Source organism: Caloenas nicobarica, chromosome 7 (genome assembly GCF_036013445.1).
Source record: "Caloenas nicobarica isolate bCalNic1 chromosome 7, bCalNic1.hap1, whole genome shotgun sequence".
Taxonomy (NCBI): Eukaryota; Metazoa; Chordata; class Aves; order Columbiformes; family Columbidae; genus Caloenas; species Caloenas nicobarica.
The window spans coordinates 29,957,690-29,978,936 of NC_088251.1; the positions used below are offsets into that span (position 1 = coordinate 29,957,690).

The window sequence follows — 21,247 nt, forward strand, 5'->3', positions numbered from 1 at the left end:
ATGAGTATATGCAACTTAGCTAATTCATTGATTCATACATGTTTCGTGTTTCCAATTATATTACCCATTCTTTTCTAGTTCTATGCAAAAGCAAAGGGTACTTAAAAGTAGAGCATCTGAAGCAAATGAGTTGCTAAAATCTATATTGCAAATCTTTCATTTGAAACACTAGCGTAGTTGCAATAGCTTGATGTAAACAAGGATTTTGTGGGGGATATGTTTACATAAGAATACAATACAACGCTTATAGCCTATGTACAGGAAGGAGTTTTTTTTTCTTATATAATTAGAAAATGCTTTGTAATAGCTCTTTATTCACTGTAACTCATTTGTGTGTGAAACAGTGAATGATGCTTGACTTCACTGAAAATTTTGCTGCGGACTTTTTCTCCTTTTTTGTGTAGCTTGTATAGATAAGTGGTTGTATTTAGGGTTTAGTGTTATTTTTTTCGTGATGCGCATGTTTTCTAAGTGAAACTTATTTCATGTTAGTGTGTGTTTTTGCTAGAAATGGTGAGAAGATTTTATTATAGCAAAAATTTTAAACTGGAAGACTTAAAGTATAAACCAGGACAATAAGGACCTCTCTAATGTTTTTCATCATTGAACACTGAATGTTTGCTGCTATTTTGTCACTTTCCAAAGTTGCCCATGTGATTTTTTTAGTAATACTTTTTAGTAATAAATTAATATTTTCTTTTAGATAAAATACAGAATTTGAATGAAGATAATGAGAAGAACAGTCATTTCATCTATGAGAATGCTGAAGACAGTAACAAAACCAATGCTGAGACTACAGACACTTCTGGACACAACATTGAAGCCAAGGACTTGCCTGATACTTGGGACTCCCACATGGCAAAACCATCAGACTCTCCTTCAGAACCATCTCAGATGAAGGGGCCGCTAAGAACTCACTTGTATGAATGGGAGGATGAAACTGAAGACACCAGAACTGGAGAGTACATATTAGGCTTTGACAATGAACATCTCTCAGAGATGAAGAACAAGGATGAGGAGTGTGATAAAGAAGATACTGAAAATCCAAAGGAAGCCATTAGTGAAGAACTTGTGCAACCTATTCCTAGGCCAAGCAACTGTAGGACATATTGTCGATCCAACAAAGCAAAACCGCAGGGGGCAACAAATTTTGACAAGCTAATGGATGGCACTAGTCAGTCTTTATCCAAAGCAAACAATGAGTCAAATAATGATGGTCTGAACCCAGCAAGAAAAGCATCTTTAAGTAGTGGGACCAGTTTTAGGGGGACGGTTGGACGGACTAGAGACTATACTGTTCTACATCCATCTTGCTTGTCAGTTTGTAATGTTACTATACAGGATACCATGGAGCGAATCGATGAATTTACCACAGCAGCCCCTACTGACCTGGGAGAAGCTGGACGCTTAAGAAAAAAAGCAGACATTGCTATGGCAAAAACTACAACCAGGTTTCGACCAAGCAATACCAAATCCAAAAAGGATGTCAAATTAGAATTTTTTGGGTTTGATGATCAAGATGAGGGAGGGGGAGATGAAGGTGCCTCTAGAAGTTCCGGGAGTTCCAATTACAAAATCAAGTACTTTGGGTTTGATGACTTGAGTGAAAGCGAGGATGAAGATGAAGAGTGGCAGGTAGCAGAAAGAAAAGCTAACAAAAAGCGAAGTAGAACTGCACCATCGTCTTCACTACAGTCAACCTCCGATGGCAACGAGAACTGTTCCCAGGATAGCCAGCTCAGTACTAACACAGGTAAGCAGAACTCTTCTGGAATACGTACTTAACATAGAAATTTAGTTGACCTTTGTATTCTGTTCCTTTTGCAGTATGCCTAGGCGTTGGTTGAACAGGACCACTGACTTGAAAATCTGAAAGTTAAAATCTCTTATTTCTGCTGTGTTCCTGTCTGGTGTTTCATAGCTGTCTTGAAGTATGCTTTATACCCCTTGATCTCTTGCCAGAGGTAGAGTTTTTTTGTTGGATTTTTTTTGAACAAAGTTCTTTCCTTTTTGTTGTGTTGAGCATACCTATGCTTAAAAGGCAGACACCTTCTTGCAAAAGCTCCATGTCAACCAAGTATTACGGAGCTGATTGCAGAAACTTAAGTAGCTCTTAGCAATGTGAAATATGATTTTCCTTTTGGTGCTTTTGAACACATTTATAAACGTTTTAGACCTTTCTCAAGTTCCATCTTTTGATGTATTTCTGCTTTTGTATGTCTGCTTTAGTTTACAGTTTTCAGATATCTCCATCTTCTGCAGAAGTGGTACGTGTCTATGTATATATGTGTACACACACACAAGTAAAACTGTTCATGCAGAATTTGCTGAGCAAGTTCTGGTGTTTTAGTGCCTTTGAAAAATTAGACTTGATTGGTGGTCATTTGGGCCAAGGTTTAGTTATGTGAGGAAGAAAGGGAATAACTTTGAAAGATTTCTTGTAGCTTTTTCTTTTTGAAAAAGTCTAGGGCCAAAGAATCATGCATGTTGGAGTAAGTATTTCAAAACACTGGTGCTGTTCTAGGGAACTTCTGGTCCTCTGTTTTGGACCGTGAAGCATGAGAAGTTTTTATCCATTCACTGAAATGGTTACATTTTTAAGACTTTGGCAAGAAGTATTTCATTGTGATAGGGAGAGAGGAGGACTCAACTCTATCCTTGCAAATGCTGGAGAAGTTTGTTTGTTTGTTTGTTTCCCTACAAATAGCTTCTGCTAATATAATCTAGAAATAAAACTTCATAGGAAAAGATTTTCATTTTTCTGTTCCAGTTATAGTGGTCTCTAAAACCAGAAATGTCTGTGAGCCTTTTAATCAAAGGTAAATGTAACTGCTAGGTTTTTTTAAGTGCTGACAGGGCCAAATTATCCTGATGTTGTATGAGGAGATTGTGTTTTCAAACAAAAAAATCTTTCATGTATTTTTGTAAAAATTAATTGTAGTGAAACACTTGCATTCCAGCCTCTTTGGAAAATGGATTTAACTTACAGTGCCACTTAAGAAATACTTCATCTGAGTCCCTTTCTCTGACAAGTCTTTGTTCAGCCATTTATTCCGTGGAAAAAAATTGCTTCTACAGTTAGTGCAGCTGAGATGCTGACCCATCAAATAATCCTTTCAGCTGCTGTCCTCTGGAGTCTCAAAATATCTCCAGTTTGCTTTCAGCACTACATTCACTAAGGAGGCCTTTATACTCTGAGGTGTCAGAGATTATTTCTCTGAAATATTTCCTGAAAGATTCCCATGGCAGAGATAGATATAAATTTATGTTTTGTTAGGTTTTTTTTTTAAATATACTTCTCCGGTAAGAGTGACTTCGTGGTGCCTCTGCTGAGAGATGGATCCCCTTTATTTTGCATCTCCTTTGCTCACTCGATTCCTGGTTTGTGGTACCATAGCCAGGTGAGTTTTAACTTGCATTTTTTCTTCTGAAAATTGAAGGAGTGATATGAAGTTATTTTCTGAAGTTGCAGCATGTTCCCTAGTTCAATGCAGTAGTACAGATTATAAAAATAGGGAGTCTGATATTGCCCTAAAATTTGTAGGACTTCTTGGTATATTTCATGCTGTTTTCTCTGAGACCTTTGAAAATTTTGAGCATCATGATCACTCAGAACAGCCGTATTAGGGTCCTTAAATATAGTGATGCTGAATCTGGGAATTTATCAAGGACTTCAGGATTGAAGCCTCAAGTTGCGGTAAAATATGTGACATTGCCACGAGGTATCGTCTTTACGTACTGAAAAAAAAGTGACTTCTGCATCCGTGGAAAATGCCAGTTTTGAATCCAAGTGTCAGAAAACACTTTCAGAACATCTTGCACAATAAAACTTTTTCCTGAAGTTACAAACAGTACTGAGAGGTGCTAATGCTACCTGAGTTCTGTGTGTGCTCTTCTTTTATATGTGGATTTATTCGTTTGTACAAAAAATCCAATGTTCTTGTTCCAGGTTGACAGGTGAGATGCCAGATTGCTTCTCTGAATTTCAGCCCAAGAATGATTTTGACATTGTGAGCATAAATAATGTTGTACAGCATAGTCAGTTTTCCAAGAGATTTGATACTTTCAGTTACAGTCTTATAAATTTCTTACCGTAGTACTGATTCGGGTGCTTACCACAATCTAGGCCTATTTTTATGAAACATTTTGGAATCGTAATATAAAACAACATGCAAAGATTTTCCAACTAAACTGGAAATGGACTATTCCTTCCAGTCTAGTAGTTCACAGTTGAGGGAAAGTCAGTTTAATAATACGTATTTAAATGTTTCTACAAATGAAAATTAGGGAAACACTAAAGACTACCTGGACAATATTGTTAGTTCAGGAAAAAAAATGCAAAGTAGATAATTCAATTTTAGTTAGACTGTCTTCCACTGTCGTGTCTTTTCTGTTGTTCACTTATACTATAGACTTGCCTGCTGAAATGGTTAAAAACCACCAAAACCCCCAAACAAACGCCAAATGAATAAGTGCCCCGCCCAGCCCCCCCCCCCCCCCCCCCCCCCCGCCCCAAAAACCCAAACCACAAGACGCTCCGGCTTTTCAATTCCTAGATGCTGTTCACAAACTTTTTTTAATAAAGGTACTTTGTAACTTAAGGAGTCTGAGATTTTAGGTGAAGCTTTGAGTTCTAGTTGAAGTTGCATATTTATTTTTTTCTTCCACTGCAATCTAAAATTCTCTCATAATAGTTGATGGAGCAGCCTGGTGAAGCAAAAGCCCCTTTCAGTGGTGAGCCTCCCAGCTCTGGTCTGCCACAATGCCAGGGGCTAAAAGTGCTGATGAGACTTGACTAAATCTGAAGCAGTACCTCTGTCATTTCACTAGCCAGAATATGGGATGACTCTAGTAAAGAGAAGTTTTTAATACTGGAGGAAACTTACTTAATTACTTGGCTGTGTTAATCAATGAGGAGCTGTATCCAAGAGAAATCTGAACTGATAACAAAGAAGAGTAAGGCTTAACCAAAAATACCTTTAAGCTTCAGTTTTTAAGAGCAAACCTTTCTCTTTGGGACAGTGTTATTATACATTTGGAAATAACTGAGCTACCAGTTTGTTTCTGTCTTTCTCTGAAGATCCTGCTAGGGTTGTCAGTAGTTTGGATGGTCACTAAGATTCCTAATGTATTTAACTTCTGAACATGTAGTCTCAGAATACTTTATTTCCCGCATGTTCAACTGGGACACCTAGGACTATGTTAATGCTTGTTTTACTACATTTCACTTTGGCCAATGATGATAAAATTATTACAGAAAGTGACATGCGTTTTAAAAAAAAATGCTGACTAAAATGAAACATTTCCATATCTCTCTGTAGACTGACACAAACAATAGAGCAGTTGCCTTGAAACCTTGTGCTGAAGGTATGAAGATCCATCCTCTCTAACATGCCTCTTTTTATTTGGTTCACCTCCTCCTTCAGTATATATTTCATAAGTGGTACCGTAATGATGAACTGCATTATTCTTAAATTATAAACACAGTTATATCCTGTCATTATAGTGTAAGTATTGCAGGTTTACTTTATGCTTTGTGAATCAGTTCTGGTACACAACCTTTGTGTCATGCATTCATTTTCTTTTCCATGATCAAGATTAGATTTCTATAATCTTTTTGGATAAAACAGCTTTTGTATATAAGCATCTAGCACTCGGTTCATTTCTGATGAGCAAACTTGCCCTTTTTTTTTTTTTTTTTTTTTCTTTTCCTACTTTACATCTCCTCAAAAACTGAATCACCTTAATTGGGTAAATATTTTCAGCCAGTTAAGAGTACATCAGAGTTCTCAAAGGCAGAGTCCTGTTTGGGCTTCAAAATCATCTGCAGAATTACCCTCAGGCACGAAAACAAAACTGGGTTGTTTTTCCGCAGGAAATTTACTGTGAAGTTGCCCTCTTGGTCTTTGAACATCTTTCCAATTTTAGCTGAGACAGGCAAATTATCTCAAAGATTATAAAAGCTCTGAAAATGATTGGATAGGGGAGAAAAGGCCTTACATGCTCCCATATTGAGAAAAAAATCAATATGCTCATCTTTTCTGTGGGAGGGGGTGGAAGCATCCATAGAAGAGAGAGCCAGTGGAAAACAAGTTTTGTTAGTGTCACTGCTTAGAAACTACTTGTGTCTTTGCCTGGCTCAGTTGATGTTAACAAAAGACGTCTCCTCCACACCCTATTTAGTTTAGATTTGAAAATCTGGAGTGCTTTTAGGATACCTAGAAGGCCTCAAAGACCATTGCTCAAATAAAAGCATTCCAGATAATCTTACAAAAACCATCATAAGTGTTTGATATGCTAGCAGCATAAAAAATGCAAAATTACCCTATTTTAAGTAGGAGTTCAAACGCCTTTATCAAGAAGTTTCTTTGAATTTAAAATTACCTAATTTAAATGGGGTAATTCAGGATCACATAGGAGTACAATTCAATCAAAGAAACTTAGATGATTTAAAAATTGTGGCTTAGTTGATATCGTGCACAATTAATCATTATTAACCACAATAGCAGCTCCAAGTCTTAACACAAGGCACAAATTATTGTGCTGATTTGATGGGTGAAAACACATCTTGTGTCTCTAGAGTGACTTGCATGTTTGTAATTACTGTAGTCAAGTGGGTTTACTTCTTGGCTTTTAATCTACAATAGGAGGGTCCAGTTCTGTTTGACTTTCTTTGGGAATTGCATTCAGGGCCTGGCTTCTTCAAAAGCATTTCAGAGTTTGTAAGGATGTGTATCAAAGCAATTTGATTTGGCTCCTTTGACTTTTATATAGATTTGGAAGTAGTTTTCCTTTATTTAAGTTAATGAGAATGGGTCTGTAATATTTTTCCTCTGTTAGACTAATTTTATCAAAGCATCTTTTAGAGTCAGTTGTTTTGAGAGGGATTGTTCATGTGTTCTTAAGCTCTTGTGCTGACGTAGTACAACTAAACTGAAAACAAGTGGGCTGGGGTGCGCGAGGCTGCTGCCTTGCCGTGGGTGACCTGCCTGCCCTGTTGCTGCCAAGCCCGTTGAAATTTACTGCAATTTAAGAAACTTTGAAGCCTCATTTTAAGAATACTTCTATCCCCCAGACAAGATAAGTTTTGTGTCCTTGTGAGTGCCGTTAGAAATTTGCTTGCCTGGTTTGCTTTTGATTGCCTCCCTAGCCAGGCACTTGGCTGGTCCTGTGTACTGGATGTGAGAGCACTTGGGATTAGAGTAACTAATCCAACCTGCTTGTATTAGGTTGGTGCAAAAGTAATTGCAGTTTTGGACTGTGAATTTCAAATCATGGTAACTAGGCTCAAACACATCTTTATTAACCAAAATAGAAACCGTTACAATCAATACACTTTTGCCAATGAGAAATAAGTTTGTTGATTCCTGTAGCATAAAAATCTGTGCTTGGGGATTCGACGAACTCTTGCAAAGCATTTTCTGCATCCTGCTGGTTGTGAAAGTGTTTTCCCTGCAAAAAGTTGTCGAGATGCTTGAAGAAGTGACAGTCAGTTGGTGAGAGGGCGGGTGAGGCAAAACTTCATAGCCCAATTTGTTCCACTTTTGAAGCGTTGGTTGTGTGATGTGCGGTCAGGCAATGTCATGGAGAAGAATTGGGCCCTTTCTGGTGACCGATGCCGCCTGCAGGCGCTGCAGTTTTCAGTGAATCTCATCAATTTGCTGAGCAGACTTCTCAGATGAAATGGCTTTGCTGGGATTCAGAAAGCTGGAGTGGATCAGAGCGGCAGCAGATCATTGAACAGTGACCATGACCTTTTTTTGTGCGATTTTTGGCTTTGGGAAGTGCTTTGCAGGTTCTTCTTGGTCCAACCACTGAGCTGATCGTCACCGTTTGTTACAGCAAATTCACTTCTTTGTCGCATGTTACAATTCGATCAACAAATGTTTCGTTGTTGTTGTGCAGAATAAGAGAAGACAACGCTTCAAAATGACAAATTTTTTTTTTTTAGTCATCTCACGAGGCACCCACTTACTGACCTTTTTCACCTTTCCAATTTACTTCAAATGCCAAAAAAACGTAGAATGGTCGACATCGAGTTCTTCGGCAACTTCTCGTGTAGTTGTAAGAGGATCAGCTTTGATGATTGGTCTCAATTGGTTGTTGTCAACTTGCGATAGCGGCTGCTATGCTCCTCATCTTCAAGGCTCTCGTCTCCTTTGCGAAACTTCTTGACCCACCACTGCACTGTCTGTTCGTTAGCAGTTCCTGGGCCAAATGCGCTGTCGATATTGCTAATTGTCTCCGTTGCTTTATGACTCATTCTGAACTCAAATAAGAAAATTACTTGAACTTGCTTTTTGTCTAAAATCTTTTCTGTAGTCTAAAATATAAAATAAACAGCAAGTAATAGGTCAGTAGCAAAAAACACAAAGCGAGAAAAGCACATTAAAATGATGTATAACATAACCACATTTATTTAAGAAAGTATTCCAATATCAAACGGCAAATTTCAACAGTGCAAAAACCGCAGTTACTTTTGCACCAGCCTAATATTTTTGCAGTGCAGTTTTCAAATAGCAGCAGCTTCTCTGGAATAGATCCATTTTCTAAGCTGTTTATCAGATGAAACTGTGCTTTTCTGTGCCTGTCTTCATTTCTGTCTTGAAATTTATAGTAACTTCTGGGTTGTACCAAGTGAAAGAACATAAGCTGGTCTCCAAGGGATAATGCTTCAAATACAATGTAAGTTGTTTTTTTGGAAAAAAAAATAGGACAAGAATTTAATTAGATCAGTGAATTGCAGATTTAGAGTCCAAAACTGAGTACTAGAACTACTGGTAATGCAAGTATTGAATACACTGAAAGGCTGTTTCAGCAGTTCTTCTAGTTGACTCCTTTCTGAGCTGATGACCCTTTTTTTTTTTTAATACTTTTTATAGGAGAATAAGCAAAAATAAACAGGCGGCCTTCACGAGAACTGAAGTAGGATCAATTCTTTGGTCCTGTAGTTGTGGTGGGAAATACTCTTCTTCTAAATCTCTTAATCTCACACTTTTGAAGAACCCCATCTCCTGTTTAATTTGCCTGCTGCTCAGAGTTGTAGCAGCAAGCCACAAAGTAAGCATGTATAAAAGGTAACCTGGGATTTACAGGAGTATAAAACAGGAAATAATAACTTGAAGCTTACACAATGGACAAGAGATGCTACAATAATTGTGACACTTCAATAGCTTTCAATATGGTTGTTTCATGTCTATATTTACCTTCTACAGATCTTCTGGAGTTCTCAGAGGATGCATCTGGTGTGCCTGAAGGCAATAAGAAATCTACAAATAAACAAGGTGATAAATCTAAGGAAAACACCAGGAAGATTTTTAGTGGGCCAAAGCGGGTGAGTAATAATAGTGAGACCAAGACAGTGTTCTTATTTTAATTAACTTTTCAGTATTGATGTTTCTTCCCATACATGTAACAGGGCTTTTGTCCCAGTGTATTTCTGCATTTGAGGTAATTTGTTGGTTTTTAAAATTTTATTTTGAAAAGTAAAACCTTCAGGTGCAAAATTTTTGTATCAGTTACTGGGATCTTCACTCTTCAGATGCAGGTCTAGGCTTGCACAATGGTAACACACAACCTAGATGCATTCCCTTCTAGATGATCGTTAAAGCAAAGCCCCATTAAATGCTGTGTGGTGGGGTTTTTTTTTGTTTTATCTCTTCACTCTCAAGAAATATATGTCATTGTGGGATTTAACCTTCCTGAAAGCTTCAAATTTGGCATTTGTATAGTCTTCATAGCATGTGGAAAAGTGAGATTTTTCTTTTAGTTAAAAAAAGAAAAAAGTAATCCCTGATCCCATACCTGTATATGCAGACTATGTAGTATTCAGTATGAATTTGCTCTTTCATACTGTGAATGGAGCTTATTCATTTTATTGATGCCAAGAGTGGTTTATCTTACCTGTTATTATAGGTTACTCAGTATTTTGAGGTTTTTAAAAATGTCCATACAGCAAAAATTGTGTTTAGCTATTAGGTGAAACTTGCAATAGTGGCATCCATGTAATGTCTATTGAATGAAGGTCTTATGACTTGAATGTCTATGATACCCATTTCTAAAGCTTAAGGCCTTTTCATGTGCTTTTTTGCATAACACGTTCCCGTTGTCAGGAAGAGAGCACCCATCTCACAGTCGCTGCAATCCAGAACTGGTGTAGTAAGAGAAAGAGGGAACTGGAGAGGAAAATGCGCTTGTATTTCTCCTTTCCCTTTGAGTTCCATAAGTTTTGCAAGACCTGGCAGTTACCATGTTATAATACAAACTCTCTTTTATGTGTGTTCAGAATGTGTTCAGCAGTCTTAACAGTTCTAAGAATTTTTTAAAAGTTATTTTCCTTGTTATTTTTCCTTAAAGAATTCTAATAATAAAATCACACACTATAATTTCTCATAAAGGTAGCTAATTACTTGTGTTGTATGATAGTTTCACTTGAAGCAATTTAAGGGGTTTTTTGGACTTCCAGAACCAGAAGACTTATTATCTCTCAGCTGTGTTGATATACAGGGTGTTTCAAAAGGATGCACCCAATTTGAAGTCATGCTGCTTTGAAATGGGGTCCATCTAATTGAAACACCATATATAATCATTTTCCATTTGAAAATGTGGATTTGTGGGTGAAGGAAAGAGGACAAATTTGTTCTATTTCTCAAAACATGCAAGGGAATAATTTCATTTAGGAGGACACGTGACCAATAAATACTGTCAGTTGTGATGCCCTTTGGAAAAGAAGTGTTGCTGCTGGTTGCTTGGGGACTTTGAGAGTGGAGAGCTCTTGGCTGCCACCTCTTGCCTCCAGAGTTTGAGGTCAGGCTATTGATAAGTGAGGAGGGTCTTTTCAGAGCAGAAATAGTATTTCTTGAAGATGAGAGTTCCTCAGCTTCTGCTAATTAAATAATTTTTTTTGTTTTAAATCAGCTTCCTATCAGTGAATATGTTACATTAGACTGAGAAACAGAAGCACAGGGAATGTAAATTTAACTGTGCCTTTTTTAGTAGCGTGAAACAGCTGTGGGTGTTCTAGTAAATATGGAATATTTTTTAATGTTTAAATATTTACATGCTTCAAATACTATTCTGTAATAGCATTTTATGTGTTTCTTGTTTAATTTTAGACTATAAATACTTGAGGGTTTATATGAAAACTGTTTTGATTAATTTTGAGTGTATATATCGTGGTATTATGTGTGTTAAAAAAAAGAAAATAAAGGAAAAACTATATGAGAGAAAATGGTTTCAACTCGAAAAAATTCTCAGTTGAGAATAATCTTAATTCAAGTGAGGTGAGAATTAAACAGCCGTTTTGACCCTATAGTGATATAATGGACCTAGAAGTAGAAATTGCTGTAATTGCATTCAGATTTTAAACTTTAATGTTCTCTAATCATACAGCTGTTACATGGAGTTACTAAAAAAAACCTGTAAAGCTTGTTCTGATGGTAATTAGAGACGCTATAATTATCTTCCTAAACTATAGATCTAGACTCTTAATTCAGTTGCATCTTAAGGGAATTTTCATTCTGGGAATGAAAAAAACGAACTGAAAGTTTTGACCTGATCGTAACTAAGTGATCTTAAAAAAAAAAAAAAAAAATCTCTGGAAATTCTTCACTGTCTCATCACCATTTTTTCTTTCTTGTAGACACTAGCAGGTATATTATGAATAATCTTCTGCTAGGTGGTAATGTTAGAGGTATGGCGCTTGGCATGACGCTGAGCTGAAAAGTAAAAAGCTCTGCTACTCAGGAAGCAACAGGTGGGATTGTTAAACTTCAGTAGATCCAGAAAGTTGAAGGATTTTTTCCAGTTCATAGTCAGCAGGACTTTTGGCCATGTTTGCACTGTTGAAACCTGACCATTGTACTCTAGTGTTAAAGTCCAGTTATTGAAACTTTGAGCATTTGTGTAATAAAGGATTACAGACATTATTGACTTAGTGAATAATAGTGTTTCTAAAAAACTGCTTTTAGTGTAAGGAGTCTCAGTAGAATCACTGGCTATTCACATAAGAATGATGAGCATAAAAGTTGCAGTAGCGTGTACATTATGATAGGTATGTAAAATATCAACCAGAATTCTGCTTTTAAGTGAATTAAATATCTTTATCCGTAGCCCATGTTACAGGGGGAATATTATGTTCCATAGCAACATAATTATGTACTTAGAGTACATAAATATTGGCATTACTTGACTTGCAACTTATGGGTATGAAGCGTACGTGAGTAACATCTGCAAAAGTTTGTTTACAGCTGTTTATAATTTTAATTCAACTGGTTTAGTAACTCGTGCTCTAGCATGTAAGTTTGGGAACTCTGTGGGGCTGTGATATGCCCACCTCCTGCTGCCTTTGGGCTTAGTTCCCCTTCTACAGATCAAACTATTACTCAGTTATCAGGCAAATAACAGTAAAGTATAAAAGAACTTTTTTGTTGTTATGGTCCAGATCTACTCAGACTAAAGGGGCTTGAAAATAGGGACCACAAATTCTCTCCTGAGATTTCTTGCTCCTGCCTCTCACCACAGATTTGGGCTGGAGTCAGCAAAGGAGGAGAATCAGGTTTTGTACAATACTCTGGAACAGGTCCCAGTGGCCTTATGTAAATGATGTATATCTCTAAATAGAAATGGGGGGGAGTGGGGGGGAGACACGACAAAAACCCAAACATACAAAAAACCAACCAAAAATCCCCCACATCTTAAAAATGTGAGATAAAGAGAACAAGTCTATCCTCAAACTTAATCTTTTGATTCATCAGTCCTAGCAGTTAACTCTGCCTGGTATTTTGTGCCAGAGCTATACTGTCAGTTCAGCATTTCTGCTGCCCAGCATGACATTAAGGGCCACAAATCCTCTGAACTGCAAATTTTCTGGGATAGCCCTCTGCTCTTAAACTCAAAATGTATGATAAAGAGTGACCCGCAACTCTCTGCTGATCCTGGTTCTGCCTGTGGCCATAGGAAGCCAACCTAGAGAAGGTGAATATTGATTAGCTTTGAATATTCCAAGGTAAGAACATAAATAGAATTGCTAATTATAATTAAAAGGTATGGGAGCCTTTCAGCTTGAGAGACCAGGGAGAAGGTGGAGACTGTGATCCTTCTGTTAGTGCTCTTCAGTGCTCCTAAGACATATAGGGGGACTTACTGTGTCACATGAAGTGGGACAAAGGAGCTAAACCAGAAAAAAACACTGATTCTTTCAAACAGACATGCCCAAAAGCAATCTCCATGTTGTGCTTCTGCTAAGTAGCATAACATTTTAAGGTATTAGGTGAGTACTGTATCGGGATTTTTTTTTTTTTTTGCTGGGCCTTAGAATAGGTGAACTTTGGAAATCAATGTTTTGGAATTAATTTCTTGTATGTTGACATATTTCACGTTGAGTAAATTTCATAAAGCTTCCATGCTGGTCGAGAGAGGTTCTCCTTTCCCTCTACTCTGCCCTGCTGAGACCGCATCTGGAATATTGTGGCCAGTTCTGGGCCCCTCAGGTCAAGAAGGACAGGGAACTGCTGGAGAGAGTCCAGCACAGGGCAACAAAGATGATGAAGGGAGTGGAGCATCTCCCTTATGAGGAAAGGCTGAGGGAGCTGGGCCTCTTTAGCTTGGAGAAGAGGAGACTCAGGGGTGACCTCATTAATGTTTATAAATATATAAAGAGTGAGTGGCATGAGGATGGACCCAGGCTCTTCTCGGTGACAACCAATGATAGGACAAGGGGTAATGGGTTCAAACTGGAACACAAGAGGTTCCACTTAAATTTGAGAAGAAACTTCTCAGTGAGGGTGACAGAGCACTAGAACAGGCTGCCCAGGGAGGTTGTGGAGTCTCCTTCTCTGGAGACATTCAAAACCCGCCTGGACGCCTTCCTGTGTAACCTCATCTGGGTGTTCCTGCTCCGGCAGGGGGATTGGACTAGATGATCTTTTGAGGTCCCTTCCAATCCCTAACATTCTGTGATTCTGTGGTATTGACAGAATGCAATTTACCAACTATAAAAGACTGACATTTTTTAAAGAGGATAAAACATACATTTTTATGATTGGTAACATGAGGAAGAAAGTACTCACTGCATAAACAGTCTACACTGATGATTCATGGACTATTATTCAAACTAAAAACTAACCTGAATGCTAGTCCATTGCTTAATGACTCCTGACTTCAGTTAAAACTTGTGTTATTTCCCTTACCTACTCACTTTTGCAGTGAAAATAGAATGCTTATAAACAAATTTAAACTAGCTTAAATATATTTTTTTTTTCTTATTCTCTCGTCTTGCTGTGCGTGGAGAAGTTTCTCTAAACACACTTGTTGAGGCCTTAGCTCTAGAAAACTTGTCTGGTTTGTGAGTCTGGATGCATTTCCCAACATACGCAGTGACCGGGAAGAAGAGTGTTACATCACTGTGCTTGTTTTTTTTTCTTCTTGTTGTGTGCGCATTGGGTTGTACAGGAAAAAGTATGGAAAAACCTCTTTGCCATTAGCTTGATTATCCTTGTGTTTCCTTTGGGCCACTCCCTCAGGTCTTGAACCACGGAGTTTCCCATGCAAAGCACTTTCCTTTTTTTTAGCTGTCATTACTTGAAAGTTATTCTACTAGAGTGGAATGCATTTGTTAGGAAAAGCTGAGGTCTTCTTGTATTATACATTAAAAACCAGCAACAACAAAAGCCCCAAGGCTAACAACCCAAATAGCATAAGCGCTAGTTTTGCTTGAAAAAGACAAAAAATACTAACATGAGTCTTTGAAGCTGCCTTTGCACAGCTTTTGCTCCACCTGCACACTCCTGTTCCCTCTCTGCTTCAGTTTCCCAAGGTTGTGTATTGTACTAAATTGAGGAACCTTTCTGTGTTCAAAAAAACAACCCACTAAAAGGAAATATTTACCATAAATCTCAGTCCGGTTCATTGGGAAACTGTAAACTATCTACTCAGTTGAGGAAGCTGAAGAAGAGAGATTAAGTCATCTTAACCTGGTTAAGTCAACATTGCAACTGAGAAATGCTCACTAAATGCAGCTGGTGTTAGCAGGATTGCACGCATTACTTTGATCAAGTGACATTAACAGAGTTAGTCATGACAGTAGTGTTGAATGCGTGAATGAAATCATGGCTGCGTTCAGACATGGCTTAGCCAACAGACTGCTCCTGGAATCTATATCCACGAGAAAAACTTGATCCACTCATAACTTTGTAAATATCGCTGTTCATGTTTTATTCCAAGTTTTACAAACAACTGCTGTGTTTTGTACCCAACAAGGTACAGATATGTGTGGGTTTGGACAGATCATTTGGGAGGATGTGTTAATTACTGCTGTGTGAAAAGCACTGATTTCCAGTAATCAACTGCTGAACCAGCAAAAAAAAAAAATTACTTTGTGACTTCAGTTTGATCTGCAGCTAGTCCATAGTTCATTATTTAATTGCATCTTTCTTATCCTATAGGCAGGGTTTTTTTCCGTAAGTAGATTGTTTTCATTGAGTTGCTATGCTCCTGTTACAAATTTTAGACACTGTGAGAAACTGGCAATCCTTTAAAATAGAGCTTAGGTGTGATCCTGCTGTTCCTAATAGGATTGTCTGTAATACAAGTTCAAGGGTATAACCTATGAGATCTGTTACAGGTTGATGTGAGCTTGTTCCATTGGTGCTTCATGCTGACTGGAAGAAGCGATAAGTATCAGCTGGAAACAAATGCTGTGTCTAAGTTTACTTGAAGTCCAAGCTGAAATACTTGTACCTGATCTTTGAAAGAGTCTTGAAATTGAAGAAGTACAAAACCATGCGTGGCTCTTGCTTTGGCTGAGTAATCCGACGGCTAATGTGACAATGATGTGTGTGCGGGAGGGGAAAGGAACTGGGCTGCCCTGCGATCTGTAGTTTTCCACTTAGCTTGTGTTATACTTTACAGTAGATGTTTATCAGAGACATCCTGCAAGTAATGTTTATCTTTGCTTGCCTGCAAATGAATCTGCATTTCCCCAAAATAAATTTTAAAGTGGGGGGGTTGTTTGTTTGGTTTAGATTTTAGATTTAATGTGTGTGAAGATTAATCTATTTTAAGTGCACACAGTCAGGTGGTTTTGGTTAATTATTTTTTCCATAGCTTACTTTAAGTAAATAATTTTAGAAAAGCAGCAGGGAGGTGTAATTCACAAGTTTGGCTATATCAGTTTAGCCCTTTCCATACACTTAATGGTAGGATAAGAGCAGACTGGTCAGAACTAATCTTAAAAAGAACTGCTTGTCTTTATCTTGCATAACCTTTAGGAAAAGGATGTCCAACCAAAAGGATGAACAGTTACAACAAAGCATTTTTTCAGCGATATTAAACTGCCGATCCACAATGAGCTGCTATTTGCATCCTAATTTAGGATTGTCAAAATTGCACTTTTTAATAGGAAAGATTATTAGTTGATACTTGCTATTTTGATTCTGTTGAGAAGTCGGGCTGAATTTTGAAAATCAAAATATTCTGTGAAATCTCTGGCTTGTATGAGTTTAGCACTAAGCCAGCAGTCTGTTTCATCAGCAGTTTGACAAACAGTGGTGGTCAGATCTGCCAGCCTGTGACAGCTTGTTGCTACTGCTGCCGTACATTCCTTTTCATTTACGGGTTGGTGTTTCTGGCAGATGGTCTGCCCAGTCCTGAACTGAAGTGGTTTTTGTGGGGTTTTTTGTCCAAAATCTATTCGTTGGAATGATGCAGAGATGAGCTGTTCTGAGTGCTAACCAATTATAAACTGTGTGTGTATTTAAAGCAACTTTTGTATTGCTGGCATAAAAGTGAATTTAAAAAATATAAAAGATGACGAAAGGTAAGAATAAATCTATTTCTTTCATGGTCGATTTGTTATAAATGAAAACTTCATCCCGATACGATTATTTCACTTCACCCTTGCAAAACCAAAATCTTAGTTTTTAAGTTACTGTAGTAAACAGGGTACTCATCAGGTCTGGCTCGTTTTTAGATAAGTTGCCTAATTTGAAGCATGAAGTAGCCCCTGTAATTTTACTGAATTGAGTTGGGGCATAACACCTTGAAGCCATCTCGGAGGGAAAGCGAATGCCGAGAGTTGGTCTGTTAACTTCAAGATAATCGTTCAGCGATTAAAAATTATTTTCTTCCTAGTCCTCCATACTAAACCGTGGTGGAGCAGGGTGTGTTCTGGTAGATGCCAAGATCCTTCAACCCAGCAAAACTGCTTCCACGGCTGTCCTCCCTATGCAACTGTGGGTAGAAGTGTTGTAGCAATGTTATTGGAAGTGCATTTCTTCTCCTATGCAGTGCCAAGGAAGATGTTATCTGTTGATACACAGCTTTGTTGTGAGAAAGATAGAGATGCAAAGCGCAATGTGAAGGTAACAGGCTAAGTCCTCATAGAGGCAAGAGGAACAAATAAAAATAAGCATGGAGAGCCTTCCCCCTTGTGTGCTTATGCTTTTCTGGAAGCAGAGAAATCAAGTTAAATGGAAAATGTTTAGCGCCGCAGTGAAACTTAGGTTTCATACTTGTAGCTCCTACTGGTATTAACTCTTAGCCAAGAAGCAAAGATGCATTAAAACATTTGTGAAAACAGATTCTCTCTTCCATCTTTGCATTTCCCTCTCCACTGTGCCCCCCCATATCAGTTACGTAGTTCCTGGTAATTAATGCAGTGTTTTAGTAATTAAGCAATGCAGGATAACTGCATAGAATAAGTGTTACATTGCACAAGGCCTCAGTCCTGTAGAAAGTTCCAAAACAAGAAAAATGCTCAAAGAGATGGAAATATACCAGTTTCATTTGACAGTGGGAGCTTAATTTATATGCAGATGAATATGCAAAATGGTCTTCACAGCTCCCATGTACTGTAGGAGCGTGGTTGGCTTGCTCAGCTCTGTCTGCGGCTGTACATACATTAGATAATAGTGCGATCCAGCACGAGTACGTCTTGAGAATGAAGCAGTTGATGTTGGGGGTCCCATGTCCCCATTTTACACATCTAGAAGTTTCACCTTTGAATTAACTTTCTTCTGATCTGCTTTACGGAGTGCCCAGGAACAGGGCTCTCTGGAAGAGCATCTTCAAGTTCGGTTTCATCAGACAGGAATAGGGTAGGCGTACTTGGAGACTTGGTGATGCAAACCAGTGTTATAACTAAGGACTTCCAGGAGATTTATTTGAAAAATGTGTTATTGATCCAAACGGAAACACTTATGTGGGTATGCCTGCATACACAGGCACCCCCAGCCATATCACCTCTAGGCTTTAATTGCTGTTGCAATTTTGTAAGGCTTTCCTGTTAGTGCGTTGATACACTCTGAGTAGATTAGGATTTACAGGGTGCGGGACGGGGAGGAGGGTGGTGTCTCTCCCTTTATATAGCAACACAGAGGGCAGGAATTTTGTCTTAACAGTTTTTACAAGGATGTGTTTGTGCCACTACAGTTACTTTGCAGGCAGATGCAGGTTTTTCTCTTGATTGAAGTGATATGTTACCAGTGTTGTGATGGTATGTCTATTGTACCCTGTCCCTTTTAATTACACTTAACACGGGTTTCAGGCCAAATCAGTAACCACAACCATATGGCTTCTGCTTCTGAGCTGACCAGTTTTGAGTACACTCAGGGTAAGCAGCATCCAGAACACCATTAGCTATTTCTGGTAAAGGATGAGTCTCATGTTTATCAAACTGCTCTGTTTCCTCAAGTTCAGTTTTCATGCTTCACTTGGATGTTTGACCCAGCTTGTTCTGCATTGCAGGCCTCTTTGTGAGCTTTAGGGAAGAAAAAACATTTTGCAGTTCTTCGGAAGTCTGATACAAGAAAAGCTTCAGTGATACTTGCCCCCCTTCTCGCTGTGTTGTTTGCTGCTGACACCGTTCAGCCTTGTCTGACTAACACCATGTAGCTGTCTAGCTGTGTGCATGCGTCATGTTTTTTGTGTACTGCGTTCATAGTATAGCAGCTCACGATTAAGTCATTCGTGGGACCCAGAGGTGATTTATTGGCACGAGTCTGCCACTGTGATCCAAATAATGGAGATGGAGTTTACATTTTGAACACTAAATAAATTACTTGGTCCTGGTTTGCTCCTGTTTTTTAACTGCTCTTGGAAACTCCTATCTTATCTGGAGTACAAATAATCTGTGTGTGTGTGTATTATGTACACATGGTTCAGCCTGTGCTGAACTGCTATTCCATCTTCCTGTTTTGAAGCATAATTTCTTTTTCTTTGCTCTGAATGGATGTTCAATCCTTTCCCTTTTCAAAATAAACAGTCTATTATGAGTAGTTCTGTGCTACATAACATACTTGTTATCTTTTTCCTGTTCAAAGTGAAACATGCAGGGCAGCATAGTACTCTTAATGATTATGAATACTGAGTGGTAAATAATAATATATTTTGGTTTATCGGGGTTTTTTGGAACTTGTAGTTTTGACGAGCATCTAGCCTACAGTCTTACTGAACGCCTTTCCGATATAAATAATGCGTGTATCCGGATATCTGTTAAAAATGTTTTGGGGTTTTCTTTTACTATTGTTTCCTACCTTGGAAAGCGTTCTTGCCTGCAAATAGCTGCCCGTCTTTCTTGTTTTGCTACTATTTTCAGCAAAACTCATGTCCCTGGCTCTTATTTTCTGCACTGCTTATATCTGTGAATGGCAGGCAGCGCTGCATCGGTATGTGCAGAGTGCCGACTCTTGAAAGATCAGCTTTGAAGTTTTCGGGGATGGGAGGTTAAGCATGACCCATAGTTTGTGTCATTTGGAGATGATCTTATAAAATGGAAAGCTCTGTGCATTCTGTAAAATCCCTGTTATTAGTTCTGGTTTTGCATCTCAGTTCACCCTGCAGGACCACGTGCAGAGTCCCACAGCACAAGATGCTTCATGCCCTCGCTGGAATATTTGTGCTCTTTCAGACATCTATCTGTGTGTAAACAGCTGTCAGTTCTATACACATGAAAAAAGGAAACTCTTCTGCTATTCAGCAGAAGTTCTTACAGCTGATTAATATTGCAGAACTTATTTGCCTTAAGAACACAGAATTCAAAGGAGTGATGTACTTCCCCTTGCATCCATTCTAAGCTAATCTTGAGAGGAAGAATTCTTAAAGAAAAGTCTGCATGATTTGAATAATTGCAAGGTTGTTTTTAGGAGAAAGCAAAACAGTTTCTTAAATTACTGCTGCTTAGATATCAGTGTTGCTTCTTCAGAGAAGCTTGTTATCACAGGCATTTGAGTTACCTTAACAAAAAAAACACACACAAAAAACCCCCAGACAAAAAACCAACAACAAAAAAACCCCCTTTGCTTCTGTGATCAAGCCTTCTGAAAAGTCTTCGTTCAGTAGGATTGATTTGATCTTTGATACTTTCCCAGGCTTCAGTTCTGTCACACAGTAATCTAAAGCAAGTAAGTCTACACAATGCTTACAGATTGATCAGCATTGGTGCAGTTTCTTTGCAGTTGTTTTGGAAATTCATCTTTGTTTTGTTGCAAGAGAAAATGTGAAGGTTGTTCTAAGAGGTGGTTGGAAAGGATGGATGTGTTTGTCGTGTCCATGCCTGTGTGAGTTGTAAGAGAGAATCCAAAGCCTCTGTATAATGTGTTTGTACTGATGAGAACATAATTCTTTGGAAAGCAGCGTTGGATTTTTGCGGGTGTGTGTGGTGGTTGAGCTGTGTGCAGTCAGTGTGAGACAGGACACTGGACCAGATGACAGGGGTGCTGGGGAGCAGTGTCCATGTCTAACGAAATACTACTGGGAAGGCATGGAATCGCAGCCGAAATTACTTTGATCTAAAAGTGGAAGATACTACAAGGGATAGTGGCTAAAACTAACCCTCCATAAGTATTTGAAGTTTAAAATAATTACCATTTTCAGATATAGTTTCAGTTCTGTTAAAAGAGATCTATTAAATGAAGATGTCCTCATTTCTCAGAACAGGCTTTTATTGGTGGCATTACTTGATTTCTTGCATAAAATGGGGCTCTCTTCTGTATTGCATTGGTAGTGCCTAAGCAAGTTGTGAAGTGCCTTGTCACAAAACACTTTGGGATACCTTAGCTTTTGATTCACTAAGAGGTAAGGAAAACCAGAGAAGAAAAGTCCATTTTTGACTGTTAAATAAAAAGTATGCCATCTTTGACTCAGGAAGCCTCTGAGTATGTAGAAGGAATTGTCTTTATCTGTTTGCCCCGCCAAACTCTTTCCTGGTCATCAGCTGTTGCTCTCTGCTGAAAAAAACACACTAATGCTG

General features: G+C 38.4%; 1 protein-coding gene across 6 annotated transcripts in view; it reads left to right on the forward strand.

Moving 5' to 3' along the window:
• WAPL (WAPL cohesin release factor) overlaps positions 1-21,247 on the forward strand; it is a 151,580-nt gene that overhangs the window by 99,102 nt on the left and 31,231 nt on the right. For all 6 annotated transcript variants that reach the window (XM_065639094.1, XM_065639093.1, XM_065639099.1 and 3 more), the window contains 2 exons: positions 704-1,753; positions 9,216-9,334. In XM_065639094.1, coding sequence (XP_065495166.1) covers positions 704-1,753; positions 9,216-9,334 — 1,169 coding nt within the window. The remainder of the gene's footprint in view (positions 1-703; positions 1,754-9,215; positions 9,335-21,247) is intronic.